The sequence below is a fragment of the Mus caroli genome, chromosome 10 (assembly GCF_900094665.2).
Source record: "Mus caroli chromosome 10, CAROLI_EIJ_v1.1, whole genome shotgun sequence".
Classification (NCBI taxonomy): domain Eukaryota; kingdom Metazoa; phylum Chordata; class Mammalia; order Rodentia; family Muridae; genus Mus; species Mus caroli.
The window spans coordinates 57531234-57557119 of record NC_034579.1 but is presented as its reverse complement, the minus strand read 5'-3'; the positions used below and the strand labels follow the sequence as shown (position 1 = coordinate 57557119).

The 25886-nt window shown below is 46.4% G+C and overlaps 2 protein-coding genes across 2 annotated transcripts in view; both read right to left on the bottom strand.

Moving 5' to 3' along the window:
- LOC110302783 (phenazine biosynthesis-like domain-containing protein 1) overlaps window positions 1–4472 on the bottom strand; it is a 17789-nt gene extending 13317 nt beyond the window's left edge. Inside the window, exons 1-2 of the mRNA XM_029482394.1 lie at window positions 4271–4472; window positions 3510–3653 (exon numbers count right to left, since the gene is read on the bottom strand). Coding sequence (XP_029338254.1) covers window positions 3510–3593 — 84 coding nt within the window. The 5' untranslated portion in view covers window positions 3594–3653; window positions 4271–4472. The remainder of the gene's footprint in view (window positions 1–3509; window positions 3654–4270) is intronic.
- A 1918-nt stretch (window positions 4473–6390) lies between these two features.
- Window positions 6391–25730, bottom strand: Pbld (phenazine biosynthesis like protein domain containing). Its single transcript, XM_021173517.2, has 10 exons — window positions 25673–25730; window positions 25305–25444; window positions 16930–17029; window positions 16487–16585; window positions 12768–12877; window positions 12619–12648; window positions 11157–11245; window positions 10604–10782; window positions 8284–8346; window positions 6391–7518 (listed from the first exon to the last, which is right to left on the bottom strand). Exons 1-10 carry the CDS (start codon window positions 25725–25727, stop codon window positions 7406–7408), a joined length of 978 nt encoding a protein of 325 aa, XP_021029176.2. The 5' UTR covers window positions 25728–25730; the 3' UTR covers window positions 6391–7405.
- Window positions 25731–25886: the final 156 nt, after the last annotated feature.

The following is a 25886-nucleotide window of genomic DNA, read 5'->3' as shown; positions in this document are numbered from 1 at the left end:
CTCTCTCTCTCTCTCTCCCTCCCTCTCTCGTGTGCATGGTTATTTTGATTGCATATGTGTCTGGAACAGGAGTTACAATTGAGAGCTGCCATGTGGGTGCTAGGAACAGAACACTTGTCCTTTGGAAGAGCAGCCAGTTCTCTTAACTATTGAGCCATCTCTCCAGCCCCTAATTTTACATTTAAAAAAAAAAAGATATTACATTTATGGGGGGCGGGGCTGGGTGTGTGTGCTTGAGGTCAGAAGAAAGGGTGTGGAAGCTGGCTCTGTCCTCCCACTGTGTGGGAGGCCATGAGTCTTAGCAGCAAGTGGTTTTACTTAAGGGACCCATCTTACCAGCCCCTCTGTTCTTCCTTATAAAGTTAAAGACACCAGTCCTTACAAAGTGCTTCTCTAGTGCCAACACATGACTGCACTTGTATGCCAACCAGTTAATTTAATATTCCCGGGCATACAGGCTGTGGTATGCACATGGAGGTCAGAGAATAACCTTTCAGCTCTCGAATTCCACCTGTAAGTGGGCTCTGGGATCTGAACTCAGGTCGTCATGCTTGCGCACAACAAGCACCTCCACTGGCCGAGCCGTGTTGCTGACCCTTCAAGCAGGCAGGCAAGCAAACCGAGAAGGGTGGTGCTTGCTTACAGTCCCACTGCCAGGGAGATGGAGACAGAAAGGTTCAGTTAAAGTTTTACGGTTAACAGTGCTGCTGTTTGTCCAGAGGACCTGTAACTTTAGCTCCCCTCCCCTCTGGCCTCCGTGGGCGTCTGCACACAGGTGGCATAACCCACACGCACACACACACACACGTAAAGGAAAACACACAGCTTTAGAATTTTATATAAGCGATGGAATATATTTTAATTGCATTTCTTTTAGAAGTAGGGAGAGGAGTCTTTCCAGTCCAGTGCTTATTGATGTTCGTGCTCTGGAGATGAAAAGGGTTTTAGAGAAACCGTGCAAATTTTTATTACCTGGGGAAGACTGGAAATTAAAATTCTTCAAATCTCAAGACTACTACAAGGCTGCAGAGAGAGAGCTTGTCCTTGTCGCGTACCCCATCCCCACAGCTGCCAAATACGTATTTCTCATTGGAGCAGGAGTGTGGAACCGCCAGTCACTTTTCACCCACAGTCAGGAAGCGTGGGCCATCATCTTTATTTAATTATTTATTAATTAAATTCATTAATTATTTATTAGTTTAAATTAAATATGTATTTAGTGAGAGAGAAGGGGGAAAGAGAGAGTAGGCACAGGTACACAGGTCAGAGGACAACTTCCTAGTGACTGTCGAAACAGAAGGCAGGGCCGCTGTTGTTTCTGCCACCACACAGTGTGGTCCAGCTTGACTGGACCGCAAGCTTCCAGATGATTCTCTGATCTCCCGCTCATCCATTACTGTGAGGATGCTGGGGTTACAGGTGCCTTCGACGTAGATGTTGGGAATTGGACCATGGTGAACTGATTATGTGTGGCTCCCCCAACCCCCAGCTTCACCCACTCCGATTTTCTCCCTTTGTGCAGTCAAAGATTCCCACCCATGAAACTCTATATTGTCCTTTGTCCACACAGCTTGGCCCTGGAAACCTGACTGGGGAGATGAAGGAATGAAGAAATGACAGGCACACACACAGAAGAGCTGGGATGGGTGGACTGTGCTCGCTCTGACAGAGGGCGCCTACCACTCAACACGGAAGCTCTGCATGATCATCCTGTATAGCAGGGGAGGAGGGGCCAGCCAGTGTCAGTGTCACGGCTCTATGGGGAAGAGTCTTATATGTGACCAAACCAGAATAGGAAGCTGCAGTCCCAACACTCTGTAAGCATCCGCACACAGACCAGGGGAAAGCTTTGTCACTCTCCTGAGCCTCACCTCTTTCTCCGAGCACCATGATCCCTGACCCGGCTCTGCTCACATCACAGGATGCATGCTCACCCCGGACTTTATCTACTGCCCACAGTGCTGCCCACAGTTACAGTGGGTCTTTCCTATACCAGAACCTCATCTGAGGCCTCTCTCACAGAAGCGTCAAGAGATGTGCCACCAAGGCCACTCTAGTGCCTGTCAAGTTGACTATGAATATAAAGCATCATAGGAAGGACCCTGCTTCTTACTATCCAGGAAATGACACAACATTCATCCAGAAGGCCAAGGGATAGTTAATTATTATAATTAGTATATTTAGCAATTATTCTAATAAAAAAATCCCATTAGCACTCATTGTAATCTAAGAACTATGTGGGCTTTTTTTTTTTTTTTTAAATTCAGCTAACTCACTGATTTGGGGGCCGTGGCACACTTGTGCAGCCGGGGGATGACTTGGCAGGAGGAGGTTGTCTGTGTCCACTCTGTGGCTCCCAGGAATTGAACTCTGGTCTTCAGGCTTGGCGCCAAGGACCTTTACCTGCTGAGCCAGCATGGGAGCCGCAAAAGAGCTATTTACAAAAGGAAGAGTTTTGGCAAACTAACTTTTCCACAGAGTAAAGATCAGTTCCTTGCCTCTCCTTAATTCTTTGCCGGTGCCTTATTTTCTTGATCCTAAAGAGATTTTTAATATATTTTGACAATTATTTTAAGAGAGAGAATGAGTGTCTGTGTGTCAGTCAATACACTTGAGCATAGAGCCTTTGGAGATCGGGAGAGAGAAAGTGCAGACGTGTCTGTGTGTGTTTGTGTGTGTACAAGTGCATGTGTGTGTGTCTGGGTTTGTGTGTGTATGTGTGTGTTTGGGTTTGTACACATGAATGCAGTGCCCTCAGAGGTCAGAAGAAAGTGTCAGTCCGATCTCCGGGAGCTGGAGCCACAGGCAGTTGTAAGTGTCCCACATGGGTGTGAGGAATGGAACATAAGTCCTTTGCGAGAGCAGTAGCCACTCTGAAACAATGAGCCTTCAGCCTTCAAGAGAACTTCTAAATGTCTGGGGAACAGGAAAGGTTAAAGCCAGGAATGATGGCCGGCAGCTGTAACCCAGGCACTAAGGAGGTTGAGGGAGCTTAAGGCCAGCCCACCTCAGACCTTCTCCCAACCCCTATGAGAGAGTCCCTAAAGTAAGATTCAAAGGTAGCTGCGACCATATCTAGTCATAAAACTAAATTCTGGCAGCTAGCAGGAACCCATCCCCCTACGCTTTTATGTTTATTTGCTTATTTATTTTTGATCCTGTAAGATGAGTTTCTTCACATAGCCCAGGCTGACCTAGGATCTGCTATGTAGTCCAGGCTGGCTTCAGACTCATGATCTCCTGCCTTCTCCTTTGGAACACCAGAGTTGCAGGCATGAGCCCCGACTCCCAGCTGCTGCCAGGTTCCCTGCCTGGGAGTCTCTGTGGCTCTGACCCAGTCTAGGCACAGCCGTTCCCTCATAACCTGAAGACATGGCCATCAGCGACGTGACACAGAACACTAGCCAAAGTGGCAAACACGCAGGACAGCCTCACGTCTTTTACAGACGTCAAGGGCTCTACACACAATCTGGAAGTTCAGGCATGGCCCTTGAGAACCGCGTACTCACGCTCTCCAGGAGACAGACTGCGGCAGGATTGCCCCGGAAAGCTGTCTCTGTGAACGCATCTGCTATGAAGATCGGGAGTTTCATTTTCCTCGCTGGCTCTGTCTGAGGGCTCCCTGCCCTGCTCAGAGCCCGTTTCACTTCCAGCTGTTGAAAAAAAAAGTTAAAGTTTTACTGGTGCAGACTTGGTTCCCAGACTGAAAGCCAAACAATCGTGCCAATATACCTTTAGAGATACCAATCCTCTAACAAGTTTTAGCATTTGTATTGAATGACCTTTGACCTTTGCAGAGTAGCTCAGTGAGGGGCAGGTAAGCACTTGCTTGGCACGCACAAAGCCCAGGCTCTATTTCCCCATTGACCCTTACACAGGGCATGGTGGCACACATCTGTGATCTTAGCACAACGAAGCAGAGGCAAGAACAGAAAGGCTCAAGGCCATCTTTGGCTACGCAGGGAGTTCCAAGCCAGCCTGGGATACAGGAGACCCCATCTCAAAGCAATAAAAGTTTACCAATTTACACAGTATATGAACATTTACTGTGCTTATTAATCTGACAGGTAAAAAGCAATCATCGGGTTTTCATCGGCAGAAAACATCACATCACCTTCTTACCACATCTTAATTTTTTTTTTTAAAACTGGGTCTTACTATGCAGCCTTTATTGAACTGGATCTTAAGGCTGGCCTTGAACTCAGAGATCTGCCTACTTCTGCCTTCCCAGTCCTGGGATTAAAGTCCCATGCCACCACAACCAACTTACCTTTTCCCCTTTTGAAATCACATAGCTGCTAGAGGAGCCCCAGGCACACCTTATCTATTAAAGTGATTTAAGAAGTAATTACTGGGCTCACATCCAACTGGAGGGAGCATGGAGGACAAACAGGAGGATTTGTTTTCAAGTGTCATCTGCGAGGGCGTGTCTCCATCGACAGCAGGATCGTTTTTCTCACTGCGTTTCAGGGTGTTTATGCGGTTGTTTGGAGATTTCATTGTAAATCACCGTTGTTCTATCAGATAGCAGGAGTCAGCACAGAAAGGAGACAAAGCTTCTATTTTGACACAGGTTCCCCGTACGCAAGGCTGGAATGGAGCCCAGTGAATGTTCTGGGTCATCTTGTTTACCTGATCTGTGGGCCCCGGGATCTTGACCTCGTTGGCCGTGACCTCTCTGTGGAACCTACACAGGTCTTCAGCCTCCTGCTCCGGCTGCTGAATAGCTAGGATTAGGCTCTGTCTCCCCCTGGCAGTGGGCTTCACAAGCTTGTGAGCCAGGCTCAGTGGCACTGGTCTGTGGTACCAGGAGTCTGGAGACTGCAACAGGCCTGCCTTGAGTTCAAGGCCAGCCTTGGGATATTTAAAAGTAGCTTTTATTCACCAGTTGTAATTGTCATCTCAGAGGCTTACTGCCTCAGTCTGCTCACCCAGGTCTAGGCCTGGAAGCTTCTAGCTTCCATACAATCTAATTGAGGCCTAGAATGTTTTCAGCCTCTGAGACTTGCTGCTGAATAAGTTCACAACTTTCTTGTTCTCTCTGAATTCTAGCTGGCTGGTTCAACTCAGCTGTTCTGGCTCAAACTCTTCTCCCACCTGACTGATTCAATCTGGCTTCTTCTCAAGTCTCTGATTTTTTTTTTCCCCCTCTGTTTGGTGTCAAACTAACTCTGGCAATCTGTTCTAATCTTCTGGCTCGTTCTCATTCGCTTGCTCATTCTGTCTTTACCTGTGTTTAGCTTGTTCTCTCTTTAGTCTGTCTCTGTAAAACTCTCCCAGTAAAACTGCCTCTTTACTCCCTCTCTTGGCTGCTCCCCATGAACTCCACTGTATTCCTGTACTGTATTCTCTTCCTCCTGTCCCTTAAGTAGCTTCTCTTTCCTCTCCTCTTGAGAGTTGGGCGTATCCTATTCTGTCAAATCTTTCTCTGATTTTTCACTTTGTCTGTCACTCAGATGGATATCACTTTCAAACATAGGCGCTTCCTTCTACAGACTAACATCACCTTCATTGTTTGGGATGAGAGGTGAGTACTAGGGGCATGTCTGTAATCCAGCCAGAGGGATTAAGGCTGAGCCACACCCTAACCAGAAACAGGTTCAAATATCCTGCAGCAAGGATACCTCCATCTCAAAAAAAAACTATGTTCGGGGCTTGAGTGAACTTCAGCCTTACTGGTTCCATCCATCAGCTTCTGTTAGATGATCCCTGAGACAGGGGGGGGGGAGCATGAACTCCAATAGTCAGGGGAACACGTCAAGCTTCTGAGATGTCAGTTAAATAGTCTTCTGAAATTGCACAGATGTATGCTCTCTCTCTCTCTCTCTCTCTCTCTCTCTCTCTCTCTGTGTGTGTGTGTGTGTGTGTGTGTGTAAAGGTTTAAGCTCAGGGACTCAGGCATGCTAGGCACATGTTTTATAATGCAGGTATATCCCCTCCTAGCCCCTGAACCCCTAGTGTTTTTTAAGAGATGTTTTAAGCTCTGCCTCCGCTTTTGTTCATTTTTTGAGACAGGGTCTCAAGTAACTCAGCTAGGTGATAATTTGCTCTGTGGAAGCTAGCCTTGAACTCCCGATTCTCCTGTCCCTCCCTCCCAAGTGCTGAGATCCCAGGCACATGCTTCACACCAGGTTTAGGGCTTCACACCAGGTTTAGGGCTTCACACCAGGTTTAGGGCTTCACACCAGGTTTAGGGCTTCACACCAGGTTTAGGNTTCACACCAGGTTTAGGGCTTCACACCAGGTTTAGGGCTTCACACCAGGTTAGGGCTTCACACCAGGTTTAGGGCTTCACACCAGGTTTAGGGCTATCTTGCTAACTGGGGGAGGAAACCCTGTTCCAAGGCACCTACTGGAAGTCAGAGGCACAAATTTCACCAAACTCAAAGCTGGATTAAATCACGCTTTATTAAACAAGAGAAGACAATGACATGGCCATTCTAAGCCACACAGGAGGGAAAGATTTCGTCTCACACACTCTTAGTGTGTATTTTGATCATCATATCACCAAATCAAATACATACTGTTGTAATCTCCTGGGTTTGTCCTGATTGTTACTTCTAGCTGAGTTCAAAATACAAAGGATTTGTTTCCTAAACCCTAAGCCTCCTCTGAGTCTTTCCACATGAACTGTCTCCCCTGGCTGTCTCCACAGTCTCGTGAATCAATATTCCACAGAGCCGAAGTGAAGCCCCTGGGACAGTTTACAGTCTACTGTCTTTAGTACTGCGTCTGCATTTCCACAGAGTTATTGGGTCGATTAAAATGATTGTGACTCTGGGCATGATGGTGCATACCATTAACCCAGCACTGGAGAAGCAGAGGCAGGCAGGGATCAAGTTGGTTAGCCTGGTCTACATAGAGAGTTTCTTCCCAGCCACGGCTATACAGTAAGACCCTGTCTTTACATTAAAATTACACACACACACACAATTTGTAAAATCTATCAGAGTGGCACGTGCCTTTAATCCAACACACTAGAGACAGAAGCAGGCAGATGTCTGTGAGTTAGAGGACAGCCAGAGCTACACAGAGAAATCCTGTCTCAGAAAATAAATTTTTATAAACCTATGTCTAAATTTCTTCTCATTTCGTGTCAATGCCTTTATCATTCTAAATTTCTTCTCATTCCTTATCAATGTACCTCTCACTTTGATTGGCAGTCATGATCAAAAGAAGGGGCAGCATCCCTATCTGCTGTGGGGACTGAAGATGCACACACAGGCAGAGCCCAGAGCCCACCATCGGGAAAGGACTCTGGAGACACTACCGCACCTCCATCAGGTGTCTTCCCTTTTGGGGAACCAAGCTCTGTGCATTTGCTGTTGAGTTGGGTTGGGTTGGGTTCTGGGCTCTAGAGAAGACACCTTGTGGAGCAGTGGCCCCAAGCCCAGCAGGAGCATCTCTAGGCGGTCAGCGTGCCCTCCAAGACAATAACAGCTCCGCCCTTTATGTCAACGCGCCCATCAGGTCGCAGGGAAATGTCCAGCTCCCCTCCTCGGCGGGAACACTGAAAGGCTGAGGAGAAACAACCTGGTGCCAATCAAGAGCATTTCCCCTGGGATTTACCACCCAGGGCAGGGTTGACTGTAACAAACCCAGGACTCCTCCCAGGCCAGTTTCCAGGATAAATCCCTCCCCCCCCCCCCCCGTCCGTGGCCCCTCCCACCTCCACCCCATTCTCCTGCAGAAGGACCTGATCCTTCCTGGAACTCACTGAAATGCGCCAGCCCTGTCCCACCCACCTAAAGCTTCCTCAAGGACATGAGAAGAGATGAAGGTGGAGAAGGCAAGTCCTCGCCCACCCACCCACACACTCACGTCTTCCGCCCCCACCCTCACCTCTACCACCCGTTGCCCCTTCTCAGATCAGAAAAGTCAAAGGGAGTTTGGTTTTTTTGTTGTAAGCTAAGGCAAACATAAGGCCGGGTGCACAGGAGGCTCCTTCCGGAGCTCCTTGCTCCAGACTCACTGAGGACAGGGAATAAACATCTGTTGTCCCCATCAAGGCCACAGAGACTTTAGTCCGCCTCCCTTCAGTGAGATCGCGTCCCTGGGGATTGGAGCCCTACTTTGATGCCAGCTGGAGCTCCTTTTCTGTGCACCTGAGTCTTATGTCTTTCCTGGGGAGGCTGGGCCTTCAGGAGGCCGAGGCACACTCTGGCCATCCTGAAGTCTACGGCAGGGCTCTGTCTCAAGAAGCTGCGAGCATTTGAAGGCCTCGAGTTCAATACCCAAGCACTCAAAGAGAAGGAGAGGAAGGGCAGGGAAGAGCTTTCTTACCTCTCATTTCCTTCTTCCCCAGCTCCTCAGACCAGTAGGGGCCAAGAAGAGTGTGGGTGGACCCTAAAAAAAGTGACAAGTTTTGAGAGAGCAGGTGTGATGTTTCTCTAACTGTATCCACAATTACAACCAACCATCCAGTTTGACTAAACCCTAGATCAGATGTCAAGGCAGCCACAGCACAGTGTGGAGTGAGGTAAGGGTGGGAGAGAGGTTTATGAATAAGCTTTTGCTAAGGACCTGTCAAATCTGTGTCACTCTCTCTGAACCTGCGCTGACGACAGGGTTATTTTTGTTTGTTTCTTTGTGTTTTTTCTTTTGAGATAGTCTTATGTAGCACAGGTTATCCGGCTACTAGCTGAGGCTAATCTTGAACTTCTCCTTGTGCTGTAACCTCCCAAGTGCTACCTTGGCATGTGTACCACCATGCCCGGCAGGACCCTGGGTTTCAATGCTTGTCCGCCAGCTCGTCGTCAAATCAAGGCCTTCATGTGAAGGCGTCTACATCTTTCAGGGACAATAACTCCATATTCCTGCTGTGTAAATGGCAGGGAAAGGGGAAACTGAGATAACAGGCAACCATCCAGGGCTTTGGGGACCCAAAACACATTCTTTTTAATCGGACGTTTTTTTTGTGTGTGTGTGTGTTTTGATCTTGGCAGTACTGGAGACCCAATATGGCACTCAAGTCCTCTACAAACTAGATCTCCTTGATTTGTGGGGGGTTGTTGTAATTTTGTTTTGTTTTTAGTGTAATTTAACCTAGAACTAGAACTAGATCAGAGATTGCATATGAAAATGAAGAACCAAAGCCAGATGGGTGGCGGTGGCACAAATCTTGAATCCCAGCACTCAGGAGGTAGAGGCAAATGGATCAGAAACAGCCGTGTTAGTGTGTGTGTGTGTGTGTCTGTAATTGTAATTTAAAGACAGAGTGCACACACACACACATGTTCACTACTCAGAGTCCTCTCCCGTGGGAGAAGCTCGCCGTTCTGCATGGACACTGTGGATGTTCTCCCGAGTCTTCAGCTGTGCTTTGGATCCCTGTTTTATTCCTCACCAAGGACTTGGTGAGCCAGGCTGGCTCTCGGCATCTGGAGCCTCTGCCCATCTCCTTTCAACCCTGATCCTGCTTCCCTTGGCAGGCCCTCCATCGAGCATCCCACCCTTGGCTACCTAGACCACTATCCTCAAGGAGAATAAAAATAGAAGGCACTCCATTTCTTCCCATCTTTGATGTCTTCCCTCTGCTTCAGGATAGTACAAGGTCTGTACACGTTGGCTCAGGGATCTAGGTACATTGTTAGTAAAGGTCACTTGAAGGGTACTTTGTAACCCTTCCCCTTGTCTCGGTGAGCAGAAAGCATAGGGGATAACTTAGCAGCCTAGGACTCCACTTGGCCTGAGCTAGGCACACACCTCTCTCTGAAACTGTACCTAGCAATCAATTAACAGATTAGGGACTCCCCTCCCACTTCAGCTCCTCTGAGCTGCAGGTGTACCTGCTATAAACAATGGGAATAAGTTAAATAAACAACTCCCCTCCACACCCCCTTGATAACATCCTATTTCTATCCAGATAAATCCTGGAACACAATCTGAGAACCACGCCATGGTCAACAGGCCAATCCAACCTAGACTAGTTTTGGGGCACATGTACAATAAGGCAAATCTGTCCACAAAGTGAACTGTTAGGGAGTATCCCCTATTTACCATCTTATGCCTATCCATAATTGGGCATGTATATGACTAAAATCAGATGCACTATTGTAAGCAATATGGTCAGGAAGAAAGGGCTTACATATCTCATATGCTTGCCAATCAAAACAGAAAATCTCCCTAAATTATGTTCTTAGGAACCAAACTCCTCTTTTTCTTGAACCCCATAAAAGAAGATGTCAGGGATGGGAGAGATGGCTCAGAAGTTAAGAGCATTTAGTGCTTTTATGGAGGACTGAGTTCCGGTCCTAGCACCCATACTGAACAGTTCACAACCACTTGGCACTCCAGCACCAAGTGTTACAGCGCTCTCTCCTGGCCCCTGGGAGTACTGCACAGACAAGAGCACAGACAAGACACACAACCATACATACATATTCCTAAGAACAATTGGACCCCTCAGTAGTAGTTGCTCATATAGCTCACTATCTTGACAGTGTGCCCTCTTCTGAACTGTACTATTGCTTTAAAGAAACCTCCCTCACTACTTTGTAATCTCTCTGGGCTTTTATTTCAATTCTTTGAGTAAGACTACCAACACCTGGTTATGCCCAGCCCAGACTCTGACCACAAGTAACTTCAAGGGAAGAAAGAGTACCTGTCACCGGGTCTTCAGCCACACCAACCCACGGCGCGAAGCATCTGGAATAGAAGTCATACGGGGCCGTCTGCCCCCCAGCCTCTCCTTTGACAGTGAGGATGAGGCCTCTCACCTTCCCTATCTTCTCAATTGCAGGCAGACGCTCTGTGTTCACCTTCAGGTTCTCTAGAAAGGACCTTGAGCACAAACAGGATGGGTTAGGAATCAGCATCTCCACCCCACCCTACACACATGGGAAAGAGGCTGGACTGCGCCCAGATGGCTCAGCAGAGGGAAAGGAGAGCCTGCCCCGACACCTCCCCGTGGGAAAGGATGGGGTTGGACCAAGCATGGCGCCAGATGCCTCTCATCCTGGCACTCTGGTGGCAGAGGCAGGTGGATCTCTGTGAGTGTGAGGCCAGCCTGATCTACACAGTGAGTTCCAGGCCAGCCAAAGCTACACAGAAGAAGAAAAAGGAAGGGAAGCCATGCTTTGGAGACAGCGCAGCCTGACCAAAGCAGAGCTGGAAATCTGGGTGCTGGCGTATAGAGGGTTAAACGTGGTGTTTACCTGTCATAAGAATCGCTGAGCCGGACCAGGAGGTTTTTGGTATCTGGAGAGTACCGGATGTCCTGGACCAGGGTGTCACCTATGGCTGCCTGTGAAGCAGACCGAAAGTCCTTAGAGGGCCAGCTCCTCCTTGGTTGCTGGATGTGTATCTAGCATGCCAGAAGCCCTGGGTCAATCCCCAGCACCACATTAACTAGGCTTGGGGATGTGTGCTCATAGCCAAGAGGGAAAGGCAAAGAGGTCAGGGGTTCGGGGCCAGCCTCAGCTAGTAGCAAATGTGGAGCCAGGCTGGAATGCTGAGATTTTGCCTCAAAGCAAATAACAGAACTAGACAGCTGGGTGCACTCCTCTGAATGGGAGACAGAGACAGGAGGCTCTTTGTGAACTCGAGGCCTGTATTGTGTATATAGTGAGGTCAGGGCCAACCAGGGCTACACAGTGTTCTCCTCAGCGACAGCAGCACCCCTCCTCAGGGCCATGACTCAGTCTCTATGAAATATGTGTTGTGAGTCAGGTCCCGCATTGCCCCCAGCTCCCACGAGGCTCCTTCAGTTTCAGGACTCAAAGTATGGCTTCAAGACAGCTAGCTTCCTGGCCAACAGAGGGGCCTTTCAGGGGGCCATGTAGCTTCCCCCCTGCCAGCCCTGAAGCAGGCACAGTTCATCAGAGTCAGCATGTGTCCCAACACAAAGGCAGGTCCACAGGAGTTGGGCTCCACCCCTCCCCCATTACCTCCTCCCTCTCCCCTCTTTCTATTCCTATCTGCCTCTCTCAAGTTTGAATCAACCTAGAGTCAAGTCTGAACCCGAATGTCAATTGTCTTTCAAGGTGGGAGCCCTTTGCCCTCCTCATTGAGTTGGAAAAAGTCAATGAACTAGTTGTATGTGCACGCACAACTAGGACACCCTGTATCTGCTCCATATGCTAGAACCCAGGGCTGGGCCCGTAATTAGAACTTGTCTTGCCATGCTCTGCTCAGTAAGCACACTGTCTTATTGAGGAAATTCATCCCTTCATGGTCCAAAGGGGCTGAAGATATCTTCCTCACCACCTCTTTCCTGCTGCTCCTCCCCCTTCCTCTCTCCCGCCCCTCCCCCTCTCCCTCCATCTTTCTTTGTCCCAAACTACCTTACTTCTGTCCCACAATAGAGATTATGTTGCTCATGGTTAAATCAGATGAGTCAGGTATAATTGTATAACTTGTAATCCTAGTACTTGAGAGGCAAGGTCAAGGCTAGCCTGGGCTACACAGTGAGGAAAGAAAGATTACAAATCAATGAAAGTGATCAGCCTTACTAAATAAACACATGACCAGCATTCTGACTTGGAATCGCCTAGGCTTCTGCAGCAATGCGTCCACCGGACAGGTGAGGCTATTTTAGGGATCAGGTCACACCTGAGCCTCCAAACACAAACAAGTACATCGCATCACACAGGCTCAAAGCAAATTCTTTTCACCCACCTTTATCAAGTCTTTAACTTCATGGAAGTCCTAGAAGGAGAGCAGAGATAAAGTCAGTGATGAACAGGAGAGCCGTGGGCTTGAACGCGGTCCGTGGCAGTAACTGCACACGTTAGCAGCCTATGAGAGTGCAGTAACTAGGAGCTAACCTGGGGAAAGGTTGGGTAGACAGGAAAGTCCAGGACGATCCCATCTTCTGCTCTTCTGGCCTTTAGCTCCCCGCTCATTGTGACAAAGGTCAGGGTGCTGTTCATGTTCTCTGGACAGAGGAGGGGTCAAAGGTCAGGAAAATAAGTGTGATTGTGTTTTCTGGGGATTCATTGCTGTTTGTCTGTTTGGTGGTGGTGGTGGTGGTCATATAGTATAGTGTGTGTGTGTGTGTGTGTGTGTGTGTGTGTTACTGTGGAATGAACCCAGAGAGTCACACATGCAAGTACCTCCCACTAAGCTATCTCCCCAGTTCTCCTAGGTCTTTTTCATCTTTGACTGGTGTCTCTCTGACCAGTGGGGCTGGCCTTGAATCCTCACTGTGGCCCCGGGAAGGCTGTGAAGTTTTAATCCTCTCTCCTCAGCTTCCTGAACAACTGGACAACTTCACCACCTAAACTTGTCTTCATTCTTCTTCTCTGCCACACACACAAAATCATTTTCTCATCCTGATCAGATTTTATGACCAGAAAGAAAAATGTCTCCCCAATACTTGGTCCTCAGCTAGTTGTACTGTTTTGGGGAGAGACATAGTTAACCGGGTCACAGGTGAAAGGGCTCGCATGGGGGGTTTTAAGAGGGACACTCAGACAGATTGTTCAGGAAGAGTTTTGGGGTGGTTTTATAGTAAAAGCCTTCCCAGGAAGGAGACAGGAAGTCTGCTACTTAGGGACTCACAGTGACTCGGTAAGGTGCCTGTCAGTGTCTTGGGAGGAAAAGGACTTCTGCCCGTACTGTGGTCTGAGCAGTGGCTACGGTTCTAACATGCCATCCTTACAAAGGGCCACGGGCCTCTGAGGGTTATAACGTGGCCAGCATCTGAGCCAAGGTTGTTGCTTCCTCTCTAAGTTCCATGTTACTAGTGCAAGCTCTTAAAACCATGGACCATGCCACCATGGCCACTGCGATGGTCCGTATCCCCTGTACCATGAGCCAAAACTTGCTTCTGTCAGATATTTTATTGCAGCAACAGGGAGGAAATTAATATACCAGATAACATGGTTGAGAGGGCTTGGCTAACTCACAACTGCTTCTCCTGCCAGGCACAGACTCCCTCAAGAACCTAAGGACAGTTGAGTCTGTAGAAGACACTACTGGGCCTCCTCCCGCCATAGCCCCACCTCCACCTCTAGCTCCTTGCACCAGCTTTGTCTTATTCTTCACCTCCAGGTCCCTGTCCAGCATCTATCTTCCTCAATAGTGAGTCACAACCTCTCTCATAACTGAATGGAGATGTTGCAAACAATGTGTCAATAATACAAGACCTCTGAACACCCAGCAATCAAAACTTAATTCAAAGTCGTATGTGTAGTGAATAAAAAGCATTTCTGGCCGTGCTCACCTATGTTGTGGCATGGCATCACGGCCAACTTGTGACAAGCACACTTTGCATCCCGAGTGCCTCTGCTCCTCACACCAATGAAACACATAGGCTAGATCTGAGACTATGACAGATTATAAATTGCACCATTTCTACTGCACATACCATGTGTTTCTCTTACAGAAACATAAGTTTAATTACAGAGAGTAAAGGTGTTTCATATTTTTCAGTGGTCATTTGTCAGCATATAAGTATCAATTCAGTATCTCTTTGAATTTATATTACAATGTTTGATTTTATTTTCTATTTTCAGAAAAACAAATAAGCAAACAAACAAACATTATGCTGGGCAGTGGTGGCGCATGCCTTTAATCCCAGCACTTGGGAGGCAGAGGCAGGTGGATTTCTGAGTTCGAGGCCAGCCTGGTCTACAGAGTGAGTTCCAGGGCAGCCAGGGCTACACAGAAAAACCAAAATAAATAAATAAATAAATACATAAATAAATATGTGTGAGTGTTTTGCCTGCACGTATGTCTGTGCACCACATGTGCACATTGCCCTCAGCGGCCATAAATTTCCTGGGAACGGAGTTACAGAGGATTTGTGAACCACCATATGGTTTCTGGGAATTGAACTCAGGACCTCTGGAAGAGCAGCCGGTGCTCTTAACCACTGAGCCATCTCTCCAGCCCCTAAAATGTTTACTTTTAAAATTACTCTTTGAGTTTTAGCTACATGACTCGGTGGGTAAGGGCACCTTCTGACAAGACAAATATCTGGAGTTCAGCACCTCAGTCCACATAATGGAAGGAGAGATCAGACTCCTGAAAATGATGCTCCGAGCTCTACATGTACACTGTGGTATTTGTTTGTGCATACATAAACAGTGATTAATTAATTAATTAATTAATTAATTAAAATATAATAAAAATCGTTTCAGAGTCCTCTAAAGCCCTTTTCTGTTTTCTACAGGCATGGCCCATACATGATATACAGATAAACATGCAGGCAAAACCACTTATTCTCCTAAAAATAAATGGAAAAATTGGCAGGCTCCTAAGAAGGAAGGTCCAGGGCATCAGAGATAAAGAAGATAGAACATTAGTCTTGCATAAGCTATGTCCTATGCCAAGCAAGCTTAATTAAGAAGTATATAACCTTATATACTAGTTCAAGAGGTAGGGGATAAGACAAAGTCAATGGAAACTGTCATACAATGGGGTGAGGTCATCGGGGAGCTAGAGACACAGGGTGAACATGGGTTCTCTCCAGAGCATCAGAGACAGAGCACACAGTAACCTTGGGATTGACAGCTGTGGCCTGTACAGTGGGAAGAGTAGGGTCCTTGGGATCTGAAGCCACAGCTCCCCCAAGGCCCTTACCAGCTCCAGGCTATTACCAGCTCTGCCAATCATATTCCAGGTTTTAGAGAAGGAGCTATGTTCTATATAGCAGAGGCTCCACATATCAGAGCCTCAGGGAGGGCCTTGGATCAGTCCAGCCTTCAACAACAACAGCACAGCAGCAAAAGCAATTGTTTTTAGTTGCTGTTTGAGGATCTGGGTGTGGTGGCTCACAGCTATAACCGAAGCACCAGGAGACAGAGGTCGGAAGACTGAAAGTCTAAGTCCCTCCCACAGGCCCAAGTACCAAGTTCCAGGCCAAACAGAGTTAGGTAGGAAGAGCCTGTTTTGTTTTGTTTTTTAAAACAGGGGATGTGGCTCAGTTGGTAGAGTGCTTGTCTAACATTCATGGAGCTGGGAGTTCAATCCCCAGCTCTGCATAAAAGGTTTGCATTATGGAAAGCCTGTAATACCAAGTCTTGGGCGAGGAAAGGAACTAAGAGCAGAATTTCAAGGCGTATAAGGAGTTCAAGGTCAACCTGGAATAAGAGACCCAGTCTCAAAAAAAAGTATGACTTTAAGATCTGTTAAAGGCTAGGTAACAGATGCCTATCTAACCAGCCACTTGTGCTGTTACTAATGGTCCAAGGAAACTTCCTCATGCCTAGTTGATTGCATAGTCTGTTATGTTCTGTGCTTTGGTGTTCCTGGAAGCCAATCACAATCTTCATTTTCCAGACATTACACTGTATGCCAAGTCCATTCTGGCCATGCAAATCCCTCTGCCACATGTAAATAAATGAAGTTATTAAAAGAAATTCATGGGACTAAGCCATGGTGATATATGCTATAAGTGTAATACAAGGAGCCTGAATTTTAAGGCCACCATCATCTACATAGGAAACTCAATGCCAGCCTCAGCTCAATGAAACCCTATCACAAAACAAACAAACAAACAAACAACAATAAATAAACAAATAAGCAAAGTCCACCTTACTTCTTTTTTGAAACAGCACAGCCGCAGAAGCCAGCGTGGCGTGGCCACACAAGGGGAACTCGGCCTCTGGGGTAAACCACCTCAGCCCAAAACGGGAACCTTACAAGGAGAAAAGGTCAAAGAAAAGCAAGGTCAAACCCACACAGTCAGGTTAGAACACTTCAGCATCTTCTCCCCTAAATCATTAGTGTGGCAAACAGGGAAAACCTTCCTTAGAGGCATGAGCACCAGATAGAGGAGCATTCTGCTCCCTCCTGGGAGAGGTCCCAAGGAGCTTGGTCCCCGGGATCCAACATGGCAGAAGAAGAGACCCAACTCTTACAAGCTGTCCTCCAACTTCACACACACATGAATACACACACACACACACACACTGTGGCATGTGCACAGGCATACACACACACAAATAAATGTAAAACAAAAACTTTAAATGTATAATTTACTTTGTGTGAAGTCATCAGTTGGTTGCAGTTTGCGGACAAAAGCAGTTTCAGAGAGGTTCATTTCCCTTGCAATGTCCTGATGAGCATCTTCATCTAATGTCTTAAATAGGAAAAAAAAAAAGTGATTGAGAATCTGGAACACAGATCTGACTTAACATAGCAGCTTATCGGCATCAAAAGTCAAATGCTTAGGCTAGGTATAATGGTGCACATGTGTTGAGAGAGGGGGTTACATATTTATTTGTGGTAATTTGAATGTAATTGGTCCCCATAGGCCCCTAGGGAGTGAGGGGTACTATTATGAGGTGTGGCCGTGTTGGAGGAAGTGCGTCACTGTGAGGGTGGGCTTTGTGATTTCTTATGCTCAATCCTACCCAGTGCGATACTCAGTCTTCTGCTGCCTTTGGATCTAGATGTAGAACTCTCAGTTCCTTCTCCAACACCACGCCTGCCTGCATGCCACCATGTCCTGCCATGATGAAAATGGACTAAACCTCTGAAACTGTAAGCCAGCCCCAATTAAATGTTTTCCTTATAAAGGGTGTTGTGGCCATGGTGTCTCTTCACAGCAATAGAAACCCTAAGACAATGCTTAAAAGGAAATTCAAGTTACATGGTAAAGAATTAAAGACTCAGCCGGGCAGTGGTGGCACATACCTTTAATCCCAGCACTTGGGAGGCAGAGGCAGGTGGATTTCTGAGTTTGAGGCCAGCCTGGTCTACAGAATGAGTTCCAGGACAGCCAGGGCTACACAGAAAACTAACTCTCTCTCTCTCTCTCTCTCTCTCTCTCTCTCTCTCTCTCTCTGTTTATTTTCTTGTTTGTTGTTTTTTCTTTTTAGATTTTTGCATTTTCTTTTTTTTTTTTTTTCCGAGACAGGGTTTCTCTATGTAGCCCTGGCTGTCCTGGAATTCACTTTGTAGACCAGGCTGGCCTCGAACTCAGAAATCCACCTGCCTCTGCCTCCTGAGTGCTGGGATTAAAGGTGTGCGCCACCATGCATTGTTTGGTTTTTGGTTTTTGTTTGTTTGTTTGTTTTTCACTTTCTGATTATCCCGTGAGTTGCATACAGGAACATGAATGATGGTTGCTTACAGTGTCACAAGCAATTCAACACCTATACCACTGAAGAAAATGTCTCCCTCCCACTAAGTGCCTATAAATCCGTGGAGATGATCAGGGCCTCATGAAGCACTATTCTGAAACTCATTCTTCATCCTGTCTCTGTTCCTTGAGTGCAAGGATTGTAGGTAAAGTGTGTACACTCTGTTTACATGGTGCTGAGACCCAACTCAGGATTTTGTACATGTTGGGCAAACACTCTACCAACTGAGACACATCCTCAGCCCCATTTCCTTTATTCCAACAACAAATATAGTTGGGTTTATTTTTAAATCAGCCACATCAATACACCCTGTATTCTAGTACTTGGGAGATGAAGGCAGGAGGATCAGGAGTTCACAGTCATTCTCAGCCATATAGCAAATTTAAGGCTGACACGGGCTATAAGAGACCTTGTCTCCAAAACAAAATGATAGGTAGGTAGGTAGGTAGATAGATAGATAGATAGATAGATAGATAGATAGATAGGTAATAGATAGGTGATAGATAGATAAGTGATAGTAGATAGATAGATAGATAGATAGATAGATAGATGATACTAGATAGTAGATAGATAAGTGATAGTAGATAGATAATAGATAGATGATAGATTGATAAATGATTGATAGTAGAAAATTATTAATAGATAAATAGGTAGTAGATAGATGATAGACAGATGATTGATAGATAGTAGATATATAATTGATGATGGATGAATAGATAGTAGATATATAATTGATGATGGATGAATGGATGGATAGATAGATAAATAGATAGATAATAGATAGACAGTAGATCGATACATGATTGATAGATAGTAGATAATAAGTAGTAGATGATAGATAGATGATTGACAGATAATAAATGACAGACAGACGGTGGATAGACAGAATATTAGCTTTTCATTTTGAGTGGCTCAAATCCCAGGCTTTAACCCAATCCTATGCACTGCCTGACTATCACAAGCTCCTTACCATCTCATTGAAATTCTGCAGAGAGGAAAGGCGCCAATAAGCAGAGAAGCATGGGCCACCATAAGGCTTCTAAGAGCACAGGGAGTGCTGAGTGAGGACCATGGCCGAAGGAGGCTGATGCAGTCAGAGGCCCTTCCCCTGACCTGCCCAATCAGATTGTCCTCGAAAACAAGACGCCAGGGGAATCTTGGTGTACATTAAAGTCTAAGAAGTCCTGTTGTATAAGCCATGGCCCTGTGTGCGAGGGAGTCAAGACACCCACAGGCAGCAACAGTGAGCCATGTCACCCAGCAGACCATTGGGGCGGGCAGGATTGGTTTGTTTGGGGGTTGGGGATGCTGGAGGCTGAACCCAGGTGTCGCCCATCATGTGTCTTCTGCATTAAGCTTCATCGGTAGCCCTGAGATATGAAGATTTTAACAAGAAGTACTACGGGCTTTAAAGATGCTCACAACCAGCCAGGCATGGCAGCATATGCCTTCAATTCCAGCACTTGGGAGGCAGAGGCAGTCAGATTTCTGCAAGTTTAAGACCAGCCTGATCTACAAAGTGAATCCAAAACAGCCAGGGCTCTGTTACACAGGAAAACCCTGTTTCCAAAAAGCCAAAAAGCCAAAAAGCCAAAAAAAAAAAAAAAAAAAAGATGCTTACCACCATCTGTAAGTCCAGTTGCAGGGGACCCAGTGCCCTCTTCCAGCCCCTGCCAGCATCAGGAATGAACATGGTGCCGGGCAATGGTGGCACACGCCTTTAATCCCAGCATTTGGGAGGCAGAGGCAAGTGGATTTCTGAGTTCCAGGCCAGCCTGGTCTACAGAGTGAGTTCTAGGATAGCCAGGACTACACAGAGAAACCCTGTCTCAAAAAACCAAAAAAAAAAATAGAATGAACATGGTACACACTCATACATGCAGGCAAACATTCATACACGTGAAAGAAAAACCAATCTTTGAATGTATAAATCTATTGATAAGGCTGGGTCGGGTTTTGGTGAGGTAGACAGGAGAATGTGAGTAGAGTCTTACGTTGGGTAAGTGTCTTAGGCAGGACACAGCCTCCTAAAATCAGGGAATATAGTATAGCACATATGGGAAGAGTCGCTGAGGTTCACTATGGCATGAACTCTCAGGAACACACACACACACGAATTTTCATCACAATATTCATTCTTCCATTTTATACTACAAGCTCCTTTTGCGCATCAGCACAACCCTGCTCAGAAGGTGTGACTTAGTGGTAGAACACTAGATTGGTGTGTACAACCCGCCCTCCAAATAACCAGACAGGGCTGTCTGTTTTGTTTTGTGTGAGACAGGGTACCATGTAGCCTCAGATGGCTGAGCTATGTAGCTAGAACGACCCTGAACTTCTGGCCCTTCTTCATCTACCTCCAGAGTTCTGGGATAGATCACAGACATGCACCCCCATGCCCGGCAGCCCTCTGGTTTCAACATCCAGTTCCTTTTGGCATCCTCAAGGAGATCAAATTCCCAGTACCAAAAGCAGAGTGATGTTTGCTGTTCAGAACGCCAACATCTGACAGTGTGAGGTAATAAGATGCTAGTTGACAAGAGCCTGCTGACAGGAGCCTGTATAGCTGTCTCCTGAGAGGCTCTGCCAGTGCCTGACTAATACAGAAGTGGGTGCTCACAATCACCCATTAGACGGAGCACAGGGTCCCCAGTGAAGGAGCTAGAGAAATACTCAGGGAGCTGAAGGGGTTTGCAGCCCCCTAGGAGGAACAACAACATGAACTAACCAGTCCCAGAGCTCCCTGGGACTAAACCACCAATCAAAGAAAACACACAGAGGGACTCGTGACTCTAGCTGCATATGTAGCAAAGAATGGCCTAGTCGGTCATCAATGGGAGGAGAGGCCCTTGATCTATGAAGGTTCTATGCCCCAGTAGGGGAATGCCAGGGCCAGGGAGCAGGAGTGGGTGGGTTGGGGAGCAGGGGGAGAGGGGAGGGGATAGGGGATTTTCGAAGGGGAAACTAGGAAAGGGAATAACATTTGAAATGTAAATAAAGAAAATATCTAATAAAAAATTAAATTAAAAAAAAAAGATGCTAGCTGACATCTTAGGACCCATAGGATTATTGAGCCCGAAAACCAGAATAAAGTTTAATTTTATACTCCCATCTTGTGGCAATATAGAGACATGGCAGTCTAGGTGTGACATCTTGTCTTCTGGGTCTTTGTCCCTCTAATGTATTGCCCTTCAGAGAAGCCAGAACACCTGGTACAGGAAATGCTAAAAGCCACACAGAAAGACATTGGGACCCTTCTCCTGCAACAGAACTCCTAAAGAAGGCGCTGTCTCCACCATCATGTGTTCCTCCTAGTCCTTATGGAGGCTGGGGGTGTAGCTCAGCGGTAGCGTGCTTGCCTAGCATGACTAAGGCCCAACCTCCAATTAAAATAAAAAGTCAAACTCTACCACATAACCCAAAGTTTATACTCACTGTTTCATTTTAAACTTCACACATACTGGGCAAGATCTATCCCACCAAACCGCACCCCAGTGTTCAAACTCTCTTTTTATGTCCTGTCTAATCCACTCCAGGGTAAAACCCACAGAACTAGTGACTGCTGGGCAACAAGAATTCTATTATTATTACTCTTATTATTACTAGTACTATTATGACTAGCTCTGTAGAGTTGCGTGTGTCTACATGTGGGTATGCATACATAAGTTTAGGTACCCAAAGAGGCCTGAGGCATTGGATCCCCTGACACTGATGTTACAGGAGCCTGTGAGCTGCCATGGGGGTGCTAGGAATTGAACCCAGGTCCTCTAGAAAAGCAGCAGCAAGCGCTCGTAACCACCAAGCCACCTCTCCAACCCCAAGAATTCTGGGAGATTTTTTTATATGTATTTTTGAAGAGTTATTATTATTTACCTGAATGTTTTGCCTGCATGTATGTCTGCAGATCACGTGCACATGTGTCTAGTGCCTGCTGAGTTCAGAAGAGGGCACTGGATCCCCTAGATCTATAGTTACCGATGACTGTGAGCCACCATGGGCTGCTGGGACCTGAACCTGCATATTCTACAAGAGCAGCCAGTGGTCTGGCCTGCTGAGCCATCTCTCCAGCTCCTAGCGAGAGTTCTTAGGAGAAAGGTTTACCCGAGTTCAGTTGACTGTAACTTCTTCATATTGTTCTGCATGAGCCTACCCGGTGCCTCTCACATGCTGGGCACTGTATGTTATAACAAGTGGAGTGGGTTAGGATCTTGGGGTCATTGCTAACTGAATTAAAACCAAGATGAATTTCCTCCCCAGCCCCTGAGGTTCCAAAGACCAACCAAGGCACACCACCACCAAAGTTCCCCTAAGTCACCAGTGAGTCATCGGGCTTCCTTACAGAGCAGAGGTGAGGGCTTCTTTACATCTGGGTCGGAGTGCTCCCCTAAAATGTGGCACCAGAAGGGCTTTTATGCAGTAGTGATGGTGACTTTCCTATAGTGGCCCTGAGCAAAGTTTAGCCACAGCCAGAAAACCAAGTTCTTCAGATAATCTCATCTCAGTCAAATCATTTTCAATTAAGTTTACTGACTGATATTATACATAAAACATACAAATTATATCTATGGGCACCATACAATGTTTTGATTTGATCACATTTTAAATAAGCTAAAAAAAAAAAAAGACAAAACACCACAACCAAAATTCATTCAAGCCCTACCCTTAGACTCTCATGGCTTTTTTCTTTGATGAAATCCAATATTGTTTAAGGAGACAATCCAGTAGAAGAGCCCTTGCCTAGCCGGTAGAAGGCCCAAAGTTCAAGGCACAACACAAAACAAAACCAGCAAACAAAAACCCAACTGTTCCACTCTGGCAGTCCTCGATGTCCCTGCCACCTGAAGGTCTTTTACTCTCTGTGGTCACCAAGGAAGAATAAGCAAAAGTCCTCTGCCAAGACTTAGCTGGCTCTTGACGTGAATAACTACAGAAAAGCTCAGGGTGCCGGACTGAGGCTCCACTCGGCACTGTGCAGGCTGGAATGCTGAGCCCTTGGCTAGTCATGGTGTTTCTACCTTCCTATCCTCCTCCCACTCCTACTTAGGGGATCTTAGACTAGACTGAAAGTTTCATTTCCTAGGTTTCAAAACTACGTGAGTCCTGGGCATGGCCAGGCACACTTTTAATCCCAGCTCAAAGAGACAAGGCAAGAGGAGCTCTGTGAGTTCAAGACCAGCCTGTTCTACATAGTGAGAAACAAGCAAGCAAACAAACAAACAAACAAAAACAGCAAGACAACAAAAATAAAAATTATAAGTAACATAAAACATATTTTAATAGGCAAGTGGATAAAGATGGAGAGGGCTAAAGAGATGGCTCAGGAGTTGAGTACTGGCTGTTCTTCCAGAGGCTCCAAGTTCAATTCCCAGCACCCACATGGCGGCTCACAAACATCTGTAACTTAGTCTGTAGCATCTGATCCCTTCTGATGTGAGGATGTATATGCAGACAAAACACCCATAGACATAAAACAAATAATCCCAGCACTCAGGAGGCAGAGGCAGGTGGATCTCTGAGTTCAAGGCCAGCCTGGTCTACAGAGCAAGTACCAGGACAGCTAAGAAACTGTCTCAAAAAACAAAAACATTAAAAAAAAAAAAAAAAGATAGGACAGATCCTTTAACTCCTTTGTTTATTGATGTTCTGGGGATAATCAAAGTTATGTAACAACACAATATTATCTGGTGAATATTGAATATTTAAATCACTCACAACCCAAAGATTACATAGGTACATAGACTATGTCCCAAGTATATGTCTCTATATATGTATTATGTATGTATATTTATTTGTGTGTGTGTGTGTGTGTGTGTGTGTGTGTGTGTATGTGTGAATGGCATGGAGACCTGGGACAGATATAGTAAGACTTTTGACAGTCAATTCCATTCTACAATTGCTTGATAGGAAATTGTGCTTGCCGGATTGAAAGTTCCAAATTTGGAATCTGGAATCTGGTTGCTAATTATTCTCCCACTAATCTTCCCAAGCTCTTGCGTGAGTACATAAAGCCTGGTAATTCCTTTACTCTACGCATCTGGTGGAAGACAATGGTTGGCTGCAAGGCTACATAATGAGTGCGTAGCTGAGATGGGATTACAGCCACCCTTGTAGCCCCAGAGAATCAACTCCTTTATGCTAACTGCTCTTAGTGGAAGGGTAATACTAACTTTATTTTTGAGACATTTCTCATTAATAGTCCAGGCTGACCTAGTGCCTGCTATGTAACCCAGGCTAGCCTCAATTCAGGATCCTACTCCTGCAGTTGCATCCTCTTTTTTATTTGGTGCCAGTTACTCTTTATTTGTGTGTGTGTGTGTGTGTGTGTGTGTGTGTGTGTTTTGTGCCTTTGCACAGAGGTCAGAGGACACTTGGAGGCACTTTGTCCTTTCCTTCCACCATGTGGAACCTGGAGATCCAATCAGGTCGTCAGACTTGGCAGCAGGTCCCTTTACTGACTGAGGCATCTCATTGACCCCATGGTACATGAGCAGAGCTAAAGGCAGTTTGCTCTCTCCATTCACCTTGTGAGTCTCGTGGATTGAACTCAGGTCCTCAGGCTTGGCAGCAAGCACCCTTACCTGCTGAGTCATTCTGCAGGACACTGAAGAGAATAGCTGCATTTCCGAGGTATAGATAAGGCTGAAGCCAGGCGTGATAATGAACCCTGAAGTCCCAGACTCAAAGAGGAGACAGGTGGAATCTGAGGGAGCCTGGGCACCATGGCCAGTCAGAGTAACACAGTGAAGACAGTCTCAATTACTCCTGATGGACAGCCCCAGAACCTGCCAAATGATGCCTGCCCACAGAACTGCTCTAGTTGTGTGCTTAGTTTTTGATGCTAACTAAACAAAAACCTAATTCTGAAAAGCAATACCAGATGTTCTTTTATAAAATATTTGATTATTCCTGACTTTTTATTTTTGCGAGATTGTTCTCTATGTAGCCCAGGTTGGCCTAGAACCTGCTATATAGCCCAGGCTGGCTGCAGACTCATGATCTCCTGCCTTCTCCTTTGGAACACCAGAGCTGCAGGCATGAGCCCCGACTCCCAGCTGCTGCCAGGTTCCCTGCCTGGGAGTCTCTGTGGCTCTGACCCAGTCTAGGCACAGCCATTCCCTCATAACCTGAAGACATGGCCATCAGCGACGTGACACAGAACATGAGCCAAAGTGGCACACACGCAGGACAACCTCATGTCTTTTACAGACGTCAAGGGCTCTACACACAATCTGGAAGTTCAGGCATGGCCCTTGAGAACCGCGTACTCACGCTCTCCAGGAGACAGACTGCGGCAGGATTGCCCCGGAAAGCTGTCTCTGTGAATGCATCTGCTATGAAGATCGGGAGTTTCATTTTCCTCGCTGGCTCTGAGGGCTCCCTGCCCTGCTCAGAGCCCATTTCACTTCCAGCTGTTAAGAAGAAGAAAAAGTTAATGTTTTACTCCATGTATCGACGTAGTTAATAGATCCCAGACAGAAAGTCATTTACTCCAACATACTTTGCACCTCAAGATGTGCACACCCCGACTTTTCAAAGCCTCTGCATTTAATTTGTTTTAAAATACTAGCTGAAATGAAACAGTTTTAACCTTTGGCTATTTGCCCCTCAACCCCAACAGAACTCCCCGACATAATCACCCTCTGTGCCAGAGTAGCTGACACTAGCTGTGACAGTGACTTTAATAAAATTCATGAGACATCTGAGAGGCACGTGTTTTACAGTCTTACCACATAGACACTGTGTGTGTGTGTGTGTGTGTGTGTGTGTGTGTGTGTTGAGGATTAAAACTAGGGACTCGCTCTCTTCCGGTCAGAAAAGCACCGGGATAGCTAGGGCGCAGGGTCGGCTGAC

Bases quoted from the DNA above. Each gene is read 5' to 3' on its own strand.
- Pbld (XM_021173517.2), bottom strand. From the start codon at position 25,727: ATGAATTTTATTAAAGTCACTGTCACAGCTAGTGTCAGCTACTCTGGC. The intron at 25,445-25,672 runs GTGATTATGTCG...TCTTCTTAACAG, and splicing joins CAGCTACTCTGGCACAGAGG to CTGGAAGTGAAATGGGCTCT. The intron at 12,878-16,486 runs GTAAGGTGGACT...TCCTCTGTCCAG, and splicing joins TGTGCTGTTTCAAAAAAGAA to AGAACATGAACAGCACCCTG.